This window comes from Panthera leo, chromosome F3, assembly GCF_018350215.1.
Source record: "Panthera leo isolate Ple1 chromosome F3, P.leo_Ple1_pat1.1, whole genome shotgun sequence".
NCBI classification, from domain to species: domain Eukaryota; kingdom Metazoa; phylum Chordata; class Mammalia; order Carnivora; family Felidae; genus Panthera; species Panthera leo.
Genome location: NC_056696.1, coordinates 38,988,471 through 39,000,639, shown reverse-complemented (window position 1 = coordinate 39,000,639; position 12,169 = coordinate 38,988,471). Strand labels below are relative to the sequence as shown.

Sequence of the window (12,169 nt, the reverse complement as noted above, 5' to 3'; positions counted from 1 at the left end):
ACAGAGGTAAAATAATGGAAGAAAAATTACCCAAAGACATTCAAATATGCAGTAAAACCTTGAATTGTGAGTAACTTCAAGGGTACTGCAAGATGAGCGAATATTTCTAATAAATTTTAATTTGATAAATGAGCAATATTTTGCAATATGAGTAGAAAGTGATGCTGAATCTCACATGATCACAACTGAGCCAATGGTTCTTCTCTCTCTCTCTTTCTCTTGCTGCGGGATTGTGGGTGATCATTTCCCATGCTTGGATGCTCAGTCTCAGGCCATTGTGTTTGGCAGAAATCAGTGATTTTTAAGAACATTGGAAGGTGCCCACAACTGGCACTAGTGTATTTTTTTGTCACTTCAAAGCACCAATGGACAGTCCTTTGCTTCTTCATATAAGAAGAAGCATCATGAAGCTTAGGACTGCTTTGCTTCATTCTAGGTCAGGCTGCCTACAGATATAGAACCTTGCCTCTGCTGCCTTATTGCCAGTTACATTAAATACTGTATATGATAAAGTTTATTGATACTGTACTGTAGTCAACATCTGTGAGAGCATATACAATGGCCCCGATGCAGAAAAAGGTTGAAAAGAAAGGCAGTAAGAAGAAGGAGATGACTATGGCAGAAGTTAAGGAAATCATCGAGAAGAATGAACAAGGTATGTCCATGGATTGGCAGGTCATTTTGAACTTTAGAATGCTTTATACCAAAGCACTATTTTCAGCAATGCTTTGAGGTGACTGAAGGATCAAACCTTACCTTCTAAGAGTTTGGGAAAAATCATTTCCACATCATGAACTACCTCAAGATCATCAATAAAGCCTAGGATGGGGTCATCAAGAGAACCCTCAATTCTGCGTGGAGAGCTATGGCCTGATTGTGTTCTTGAACATGACTTAGAGGGGCTTGATCATCACCAGTTGTGGATGAAATTGTGTCCTTGGGGAAGATTGTGGGACTGGAGGTGAATGAGGGTGACATTCAAGAGCTGGTGGGGAAACATGGCCAGGAGCTGACCACTGATGAACTGATGGATCTGTGTCAAGAGCAAGAGTAAGAGGTTATGTGGCACAAAAACAGATACTCAGATCAATGGAACAGAATAGAGAACCCAGAAATGGACTCACAAACGTATGGTCAACTAATCTTTGACAAAGCAGGAAAGAATATCCAATGGAATAGACAGTCTCTTCAGCAAGTGGTCCTGGGATAACTGGACAGTGATGTGCAGAAGAATGAACTTGGACCACTTACAGCATGCACAAAAATAAACTCGAAATGGATGAAAGACCTAAATGTAAGACAGGAAGCCATCAAAATCCTCAAGGTGAAAGCAGGCAAAAGCCTCTTTGATCTTGCCTGCAGCAACTTCTTACTCAACATGTCTCTAGAGACAAGAGAAAGAAAAGCAAAAATGAACTACTGGGATGTCATCAAAATAAAAAGCTTCTGCACAGCAAAGGAAAAAATCAGCAAAACTAAAAGGCAACCGACACAATGGGAGAAGATATTTGCAAATGACATATCAGATAAAGGGTTAGTATCCAAAATCTATAAAGAACTTATCAAACTCAACACCCAAAAAGCAAATAACCCAGTGAAGAAATGGGCAAAAGACATGAATAGACACTTCTCCAAAGAAGACATCCAGATGGCCAACTGACACATGAAAAAATGCTCAACATTACTCATCATCAGGTAAATACAGATCAAAACCACAATGAAATACCTCGTCACACCTGTCAGAATGGCTAACACTAACAACTCAGGCAACAGCAGATGTTGGCGAGGATGTGGAGAGAGAGGATCTCTTTTGCACTGGTGGGAATGCAAGCTGGTGCAGCCACTCTGGAAAGCAGTATGGAGGTTCCTCAAAAAATTGAAAATAGAACTGCCCTATGACCCAGCAATTGCTCTACTAGGTATTTATCCAAGGGATACAGGTATGCTGTTTCAGAGGGACACAGGCACCCCCATGTTTTTTTTTTTTTCGTCAATTTTTTTTTAACGTTTATTTGTGAGACAGAGAGAGACAGAGCATGAACAGGGGAGGGTCAGAGAGAGAGGGAGACACAGAATTGGAAATAGGCTCCAGGCTCCGAGCTGTCAGCACAGAGCCCGACGCGGGGCTCGAACTCATGGACCGTGAGATCATGACCTGAGCTGAAGTCAGACGCTTAACCGACTGAGCCACCCAGGTGCCCCTGGCACCCCCATGTTTATAGCAGCACTATCAACAATAGCCAAAGTATGGAAAGAGCCCAGATGTCCATTGATGGATGAATAGATGAAGAAAATGTGGGGTGTATATATATATATATATACATGTACATATATGTATATATATGTACATGTATATATATGTATATATATGTACATGTATATACATATATGTACATGTATATATATATAATGGAGTATTACTTGGCAATCAAAGAGAATGAAATCTTGCCATTTGCAACTATGTGGATGGAACTGGAGGGTATTATGATAAACGAAATTAGTCAGAGAAAGACAAATATCATATGACTTCACTCATATGAGGACTTGAAGACACAGAACAGATGAACATAAGGGAAGGGAAGCAAAAATAATATAAAAACAGGGAGGGGGACAAAACATAAGAGACTCTTAAATATGGAGAACAAACAGTGTTACTGGAGGGGTTGTGGAGGGGGGATGGGCTAAAGGGGTAAGGGGGATTAAGGAATCTCCTCCTGAAATCATTGTTGCACTATATGCTAACCAATTTGGATGTAAATTAAAAAATATAAAATTAAAAGAAACCATAAAAGATTAAATTAAATCAGACTAAATTGATAGATATTTAAGAATAGTTAATTCAATTATTATGTAATTGCAGAGGTCAAGGCTCTCTAATATACCAATGTAAATGAAACTTTGAAAGCAGTTCTCTTTGAAAATAATTTTTTTTATTGCAAGAAAAGAATTGTCTTCAAAACAAAAAAGTCGTAAGAATACAAGTGTTTGGTAAATCTGTGAAAGTATAAGCACTATCATATTAAGTGATCATCTGTCAACTATCAAAGTAATAAAAAGTGGCCATGAAAATATAAATAAAAAGTAAAACCTACTGAAAAAAAAAAAACAGTGAGAGGTTATGGAGGAGATCTTGTCTGCAGAGGAGGAGAAAAAGGCAGAGGAATCTATCACTTCAAATGAGATTAGGGAGGTGTGTAAAATGTGGGAAACGTTGCCAAATTCTGTGGAAAAGCACCACCCGAGTAAGGCTGTAACAGTATGAGCCATGAATCTGTTTAACAACAATGCAATGTCACATTTCCGTGAAATCCTCAAAAGGAGGCCAAAGCAAGTGTCATTGGATAGGCTCCTTGTTAAAGTTTCATGAAAAGAAAAAGATGCCATTGAGCCACTAGACAGCAGTGATTCTGTTAGTGATAGTGAAAGTCGTCCTACACAGTATCCTTTCTCTCTTTTGTCTCTCTCACACCAACCACAAAGGTTTTCAAAGGTAATTGCAGGTTAATTTTTTCATTTTAAAAAATATTTTGTATTTTATTTATTATTTTGTATTACATTACAGTATGGTAATCATTTTTATGTGAATATTTTTGGGTTGTGGAATGAAACTTTTGAGTTTCCATTATTTCTTATAGGTAAATTTGCTTTGATATACAAGTGCTTTGGATTTCAAGCATGTTTCCAGAACAAATCATGCTTGCAAACCAAGGTTTTATTGTACATTTGTATATATGTTATATAATATCTTTAGACATATATTCCTCTGTTGCATGCCAATGCTTCCTTAGTATAGGTGAGTCTAACCCCTTCCTTAGTAGAGGTGAACACAGATGTGTGAGACTGTAAGTTAAACATGGGATCATAAAACCAACCTTATGTGTTGGGAAGTGACTTTATTTCACTGATAGGTTACAAACTTTGGGGCAATATCAATTCTTTTGTCAAGGACTATCATCAATCTTGGATTTTAGGGTAACTTTTTAGTTCTTAACTTCCCTATAAGTGGTTTTCTTGTCACTTAGAATATAAAGCTCTCAGACAGCTTGTATGTCAGTTTTAGAGTAGGAACTTAAATGAGTTTTGGTTAGTCTAGCTGAAAGTTTGTCAATTTTATTGATACTTTCAAAGAACCAATTTTGTTTTCATTGCCTTTTCTCTATTGTTTTTCTATTTTCTATTTCATTGATTTCTATCCTAATGTCTCTTATTTCCTTCCTTCTATTGCTTTCAGTTTGGTTTGCTCTTCTGTTTCCAGTTTCTTAAGGTGGAGGTTTACATGTTGATTTGAGGTTTTTACAATTTTGGTGTTACAGCTAAAAATTTCCCTCTAAGCACTGCTTTACCTCCATCTAATAAATTTGGTATGTTTAAAAATAGTGCTTGATTGAACATCTCAGTATAGAATGCCATTGTCATCTAGCTTCCAGGATTGTTGAGAAATTCAAAATCATTCATATGGATCCCCTTTCTCCCCTATTTTTCTTTTTCTTTTTCTTTCTCTTTCTGGTGAATCTTTTAATTGTTCCAGGGTTCTTAAGTTGCATATTCATGTGCCATAATATGGTCTGTTTTCATCCATTGTTCTGGGCAGTTAATGGCTCATTTTTTTTTTAAGTTTTTATTTTAATTCCAGTTAGTTAACGTACAGTTGTATATTAGTTTCAGGTGTACAATATAATTATTCAGTACTTCCATACACCGCCCTGCACTCATCTCTTTAATCCCCATCACCTATTTAGCCCATCCCTCCACCCACCTCCCTTGTGGTAATGCCAGATTGTTCTCTACAGTTAAGAGTATTTCTTGCTTTGTCTCTCTCTGTCTTATTTTTTCCCCTTTGCTCATTTGTTTTTGTTTCTTAAATTATTTATTTATTTAAACAAAATTTTTTTTAAATGTTTATTCATTTTTGAGAGACAGAGACAGAGCATGGGTTGAGAGGGGCAGTGAGAGAGGGAGATATAGAATTCAAAGCAAGCTGCAGGCTCTGAGCTGTAGCACAGACAGCTCAGCCACTGATTGAGACACCCAGGCACCCCTTAAATTCTACATATGAGTGAAATCATACGGTGTTTGTCTTTCTCTGACATACTTTACTTAGCATTGTAACTCTCTAGGTCAATTCATGTTGTTGCAAATGGCAAGATTTCAGTATTTTTTAATGACTGAATAATAATCCATTATATGTATATATAATGTATATAAATATATATACAACATCTTCTTTATACTTTCATCAACTGATGGACACTTGGGCTGGTTCAGTAATGTTGCAATAAACACAAGCAGTGTGTATCCCTTTGAATTAGTGTTCTTTATTTTTGAAAAAAAATTTTTTTTAAAGTTTATTTCTGAGAGACAGAGTGCGAGTGGGGAGGTGTGGGCAGAGAGAGAGAGGGAGAGACAGAATCTGAAGCAGGATCCAGGCTATGAGCTGCTAGCATAAAGCCTGACAGGGGGCTTGAACCCCCAAACTGTGAAATCATGACCTGAGCTGAAGTTGGATGCTTAACCGACTGAGCCACCCAGGCACCCCAAGCATCTGACTCTTTTTTTAAAAAAAAAAAATTTTTTTTAACGTTTATTTATTTTTGAGACAGAGAGATACAGAGCATGAACAGGGGAGGGGCAGAGAGAGAGGGAGACACAGAATCCGAAGCAGGCTCCAGGCTCTGAGCTGTCAGCACAGAGCCCGACGTGGGGCTCGAACCCACGGACCGTGAGATCATGACCTGAGCCGAAGTCGGTCGCTTAACTGACCAAGCCACCCAGGCGCCCCTCAAGCATCTGACTCTTGATCTCAGCTTAGGTCTTGATCTCAGGGTCATTAGTTCAAGCCGAACACTGGGCTTTGTGCTGGGTGTACAGCCTACTTAAAAAAAGAAAAAGAAAGAAAATACTGAATCTTAGAGGGGCTAAGTACGTTGTTCAAAGTTACACTAGAAATAAGTAGTAGAGCTGGAATTTGGCTTCTAGGATCTTCTGCCTCCAATACCACATTTTTTTTTTTTTTAACCACACCATTCTGTTTCTTATCCTGTGTGTCAGGGAACAATACCTTTTCAGGTTAAAAATGACAAGGACTACAATAAATATGCTATTTAGTTTGGCTATAATGTCCTAATTTAAATATTCATGACTCTTAGAGTGTAGTTGAGGGGCACGAATGCATCCTTCTTGTTGTGAAAGAGCAACCTTAACTACTTAATGAATCATAAAGCAAACTGTTTCCAAGAGAGACTAAATAGCAATATATTGTGCAGATTGAATAAGGTATTATCAGTGTAAATAGAAAGTATTGATATTACGCAAAAAGTAGGCTCCATTTGCATGGCATACATTTCATCATTCTGACTACAGCTTGAACATGTGTCATTCTATAGAGGACCAGAGCCAGAATTTGCCATTACACCACAGGGAATTTTAAGAGGTCCATAACTCAGCTAACACTGTTTTTGGGTTAATGGATGTTGGATGCATCATTAGAAAGATCAAGTTCTTCCAAAGCTTAGGAGGGAGAGTCACCAGCAGGAAAGAAAGAGAGGTCGGATGGTTATGGTGTTGGACATGACCTTAAAAGTCTCTAACTCTGCTGTCTTGTTCTTAGGAAAAAGAATACTTTGGAAAAATAAATCATTTTGAGATTTGATTTGGGAAATCAATGAATCCATGATCTGGATGTTTGCAAAGATTATTCCTATATCCATATTTTTAGAGACTTTCAAAGTAAATGGTTCTATAATTTTTCTCAGAAGCACATTGTTGTGCAGGGGAGTTCTTATATCTTACTCTTATCTCTCTCTCTTAGGTCCTCCATGGAGTAAGAGAAGTATCTCTTCCCAGTGATTCCTCAGTTTTCCTTTTCTTCTGATATCTAGATTCTGACAAGATATTTGAGTTGGGTAAATTCCCTTTTAGTATTATTAAAAATGTATAGCTTAGTGGCTTAATAGTATTTTAGACTGTTATTTTTTTTTTGTTTTTACATCAGTGTGCTTATGCTAAAATACTAAAATACACTTGTGTCTACTGGAAAATTAATTAAAAGTTAGTGTATGTGCTTAAGAGCTATATTTGTGACATTTTCCTTGCTTATATGCATTTGATTTTCAACAAGCAGTAATCTTTATATTTCCAATTCCTATAACCCCCCAAAGTGTTAGCTGAGTTATGAGTCATTTATTGATGTCCTAGTATTCACTTGTTTAGCTCCTTCTTTATTAAAGGCATAGGTAGGGGGAAGCTGGGTGGCTTAGTCGGGTAAGTGTCTGACTTTGGTTCAGGTCATGATCTTGTGGTTGGTGTTTGAGCCCGCATCTGACTCTGTGCTGACAGCTCAGAACCTGGAGTCTGCTTCAGATTCTGTGTCTCCCTCTCTCTCTGCCCCTCCCCCAGTCACACTCTGTGTCTCTTCTTAAAAATAAGTGAATGTTAAAAAAAAGGCATAAGTAGGGGATATAAAGAAATGCTGAGATTAGGATCATTGTTGGAGTTCACAGGTAAGGTTTAAATTTTTTTAATGTTTATTTATTTATTTTTGAGAAAGAGAGAGAGAGTGAGCAGGGGAAGGGGCAGAGAGAGAGAGAGGAGAGAGAGAATACCAAGCAGGCTCCGCATTGTCAGTGCAGAGCCTGACCTGGGGCTCCATCTCACGAACCATGAAACAATGACCTGATTGGAAATCAAGAGTTGGACACTTAACTGACTGAGCCATCCAGGTGCTCCTAAGGTTTAGATGCTTGTAAATTAAAAAGCAATCAAATGCAGTCTATAATTATGTATCAAGTTAATGGTACACATAGTGAAGTTTGAGATTTCAGAGAAGAGGGCCCTGAGGGTGAGCTTTTGCTGGTTAAGAATGTTTTTATGGAGAAGGTATGACTTAGAGTGGGTCTTGAATCATAGGCAGGATTTAAATGGTTGGAGAGGTGGAGGCCACATCAGGTTTGGGGAGAGGAATGGATTAGAATGAGCTGGTATGTATGGGAGTGTGTAGAGTTCATTCGGAAGAAGAGGGAGTTTGTATTGGCAATAGTAAAGTTAGTAAAAGAGGCTGTGGTTAGGTGATAAGGGCCTTGAAAATTGCTAAAGATTTGATCCTGTGGGAAATGTGTTTTGGAAAAGAGAGTGACAGAATACTTTAAGAAAATGAATCTGGGGGGTGCCTGGGTGGCTTAGTTGGTTAAGTGTCTGACGCAGGTCGTTATCTCATGGTTGGTGAGTTTAAGCCCCACATTGGACTCTCCACTCTCAGAGCAGAGCCTGATTTGAATCCTTTGTCTCTCTCTCTCTCTGCCCCTCCGTGTTCTCACTCTCTCTCTCAAAAATAAAATAAGCACTAGAAAAAAAGAAAGCGAATCTGGTGATAATATACAGTATATAGCACAGAGGTAAAGAGCATGGGTATAGAATCAGAACCATAGCCTTGACTATTTATTTGCTGTATAAACTTTGGCAAATACTTTATCCATTCTGAGCCTTAGTTCCCTCATTAAAGAACTTAATTTATTAATTAAGTTTTATTTTTCATTGTGGTGAAAAATACTGTTGCTCTATTTTTAAAATGGAGGTGTTGAATAATAATACCACCTATCTCTAGGGTTATTGTGAGGAGTAAATGAGAGGAAGTATGTAAAATGCTTGGTCCTTTCATACATGCCTGGCACATAATCCTTCAGGATAGATTAGCTAAAAATATTATCTAAAAGGGAAGAGGCTTATGGGGCCCCAGCCCCTGGTGGTGTCACCCAGAGACCCTGTGGTCATGTGCCCTCATGATGGCAACTGGCTATGGAGCAGCACAGTGGCAAGACAATTTTTGCCAACTTTACTCGCTCTGAGGATGCTGGAGGGAATGGCTGATGTCCAACTGTGCACAGGCTGAACCAGTCTTAGGAGAGGGGCTGAAGTTTCCTAGTGAAGGATGTGTGTTCATCTGCTGCCAAGTAGGAGAAAAACCTTTTTGCAAAGATCCAAATAATGACTTCAGAAAAAGCTTGGAAGTGGGGCACCTGGGCGGTCCAGTGGGTCAAGTGTCCAACTTTGGCTCAGGTCATGATCTGACAGTCTGTGAGTTCGAGCCCCGCTTCGGGTTCTGTGCTGACAGCTCAGAGCCTAGAGCCTGCTTCGGATTCTGTGTCTCCCTCTCTCTCTGCCCCTTCCCTGCTTGTGCTCTGTCTCTCTCTGTCTCAAAAATAAAATAAAAACATTAAAAAAAATTAAAAAAAAAAAAAGAAAAAGCTTAAAAGTAACTGCAGTGTCTATACTACCTAAATATGGAACATCTCAAAAACTGGTAGAATCTGAGTGTCTTCAGGCCAACTTTGTGGAGATGTTGTTCTCTGGATGTTAGCATTTTAAATTATAGCTTATTTATTTATTTTAAGAGAGAGAGAGAACAGGTGCACAAGTGGGGGAGGGACAGAGAGAGCGGGAGAGAGAGAATCCCAAGCAGGCTCTGCCCTATGAGTGCAGAGGCTGATATTGCAAGGCTGGATCACACAAACCATGAAATCATGACCTGAGCTGAAATCAAGAATGGGACGCTTAACCATCTGAGCCACCCAGGTGCCCCTCTGGAGATTAACATTCGATGATGGCAATTTTGTCTTCATTTCCTGATTTGCTTTAGTATAAAAGAAACTGCATACTTGCCTTGAATTCATGTTTAGTAATAAATAAATAAGTAAATAATGATGTAAAAGAAATGGTATGTCTAAACAGGAAGTGCTATTAAATGCTCATGAACTCTCAAAAAAAAAAAAAGGGAAGAGGCTAGGGATAGTGAGATTAGGGGAAACTTATAATTAAATTATGAGTTTCTCAGGCATTTTTCTCACACTGTATTATAGCTGACCCTTTAACAAGGTTGGGGGCAGGGGGTGAGGGACACCGAAACTACCCCCTCACATAAAAAATCTGGGCATAAATTTTGACCTCTCCAAAACTTAACTACTAATAGCCTACTGTTGACTGAAAGCCTTGTTGATAATATAAACAGTCTAACATATTTTGTGTGTTATATGTATTATATATTCTTATCACAAAGTAAGTTAAAGAATGTTATTAAGAAAATTATAAGGAAGATAATATACACTTACACTAGTGTACTATAAAAAAATCTATGTGTAGGCAGATCCACAGGATCTGTCTCTTGCTTCAACAGTGTTGGGAGGGAACACATCCAGGGAATAGCTTCTTCCAGCCCCCCACCACCCTTCCAACTTCTTTTCCAGTTGAAACCTCTGAAGGCATCTTCTTACCATCTTCTATCTCCAGGGCAAGCCAACACTGTTTCTTGAGCTTAGCACCTCATTGCTGATCAACCGTGAACGATCACATTCATCAAAATTACTCCACGGAGGTGAAGGCTCCATGGACTACCTGATCAGTGTGCATCCAAGGACCTGGGCACCTACCTTTCTCTACGCTACTGTTTCCACCTGGAGGATGTGGATGTTGAGAGCATGGGCCATTTTTTTTCCGCCAGAGGGTGCCACGTGTCCCTTGACCTTAACAAACCAGCTCCGTGGCTGTGCTCTCTTTCAGGACAGTCAGAAACCGCGGACATCATGGAAGCCGCCATGGCCCTGGACGGAGAAGGACCTGAAGCTGCATGTACTGAACTGTGCATGTCCTGCCTGTCCCCGGGCAGACCCCCATCTCTGTGACTTCCTGGAGAACCACTTCCTGGATGAGGAGAGGAAACTGTTCAAGAAGATGGGCAACAACTTGACTGTGCAGGCTGGCTGGCCTCCAGGCGGGGCTGGGTGAGTGTCTCTTGGAAAGGCTCACCCTCAGTCGCCACTGGGAACCTCTGGAGCCCCACGGTGTCAGGGCTTTTGCCTGAGCCTATCCCTGCAGTCACTAGGAGGCTTTTCAACCACCCTGGAACCTTCTTCAAAGCTGCGGACCAAATGGAGACAATAAAATTTTGTGCAGAAAAAAAGAAAAATTCTGGCTTATTGGTGGATTGTTGCAGTTGAAACCCGCATTATTCAAGGGCCAACTTATATTTGTTTATATGTCTCATTTGAACTCGTTGAAGGCAAGAACTATCTTCAATTACTAGTGCGGGTGCAGGGTAATTTGAGTCCATAATTGAGATATGCGTTGAGTTGGTCAGAGTGGACAGAAAAGGTGGGTAAAGGAGACCTGATGAAGAAACGATTAATTATGCTCCAATGATTGAAGCTGGCACTGGAGAAGCAAAGTGAATAGTAGAGATGATTCTAGGATTTTAAGAGCTTGGGGAGCTGAGAAAACAATGACTATTAAAAAATGTTTTTTTAATTAATTTATTTTGAGAGAGAGAGAGTGTGCACACATGCGTGAGAGCGAGGTGGGAGGGACAAAGAGAGAAGGAGAGAGAATCCCAAGCAGACTTTTTGCCGTCCGGGCAGAGCCTGACACGGGGCTCGATCCTACCAATAGTGAGACCATGACCCCAGTGGAAATCCAGAGCCAGGAGCTTAACCGGCTGAGCCACCCAGGTGCCCCTAAAAGGATGACACTATTAACAGAAGAAAGGACATCAGCAAAGAATGAGTTTTGGAGATGAAATGGTGAGTTTGCTTTTATTGCTGTTGCTTCAGAGTTAGATGCTCATTTATTTATTCCACAGATACCATTTTTACCATATGAAGTCAGATACTTTGCCCAAATTTTGCTTATAAAATATTGCATATCTTGTTCCTCAGTTTTAAGTTTCTGTCCCTTTTCTTTCTTTTAGCTTCTCTTTGCTTTGCCTACTCTCAGAGGAATAGCCTTTTCTATTTATTTATTTGTTTATTTATTCATCTATTAATTAATTAATTATTATCAATCCAGTATAGTTAACTGTATTATATTAGCTTCAGGTGTCCAAGATAGTGATTCAGCAATTCTATACAATACCTCAGTGCTCATAAGTGTACTCATAATCCCCTTAACCTGTTTAACCCATCCCATGATTTTTTTTTCTTGTGTTCCTTCTCTTCTTGGTTTTCACTCTATTCTTGTCTTGCTTCTGCCCAAGAATTACTTCTAACCCATTCATTGCTCTTTTCCCACACTTCTCTCTCTCGTCTGTAGTGCACATTTTTGCTGCCTCTCTCTTTTTTCTTCCCTGGTATCCAACGAAATCAAGGATTTTGTCGTCCATGGTGCACCCCCTTCTGAAGAGTTTTGA

At 39.4% G+C, this 12,169-nt stretch overlaps 1 protein-coding gene across 1 annotated transcript; it reads left to right on the top strand.

The window, feature by feature from the left end:
• The first annotated feature begins 631 nt into the window (after positions 1 to 631).
• LOC122211757 (ferritin light chain-like) lies at positions 632 to 11,342 on the top strand. The gene is made up of 2 exons (XM_042925167.1): positions 632 to 655; positions 10,549 to 11,342. Exons 1-2 carry the CDS (start codon positions 647 to 649, stop codon positions 10,771 to 10,773), a joined length of 234 nt encoding a protein of 77 aa, XP_042781101.1. The 5' UTR covers positions 632 to 646; the 3' UTR covers positions 10,774 to 11,342.
• The last annotated feature ends 827 nt before the right edge of the window (positions 11,343 to 12,169 follow it).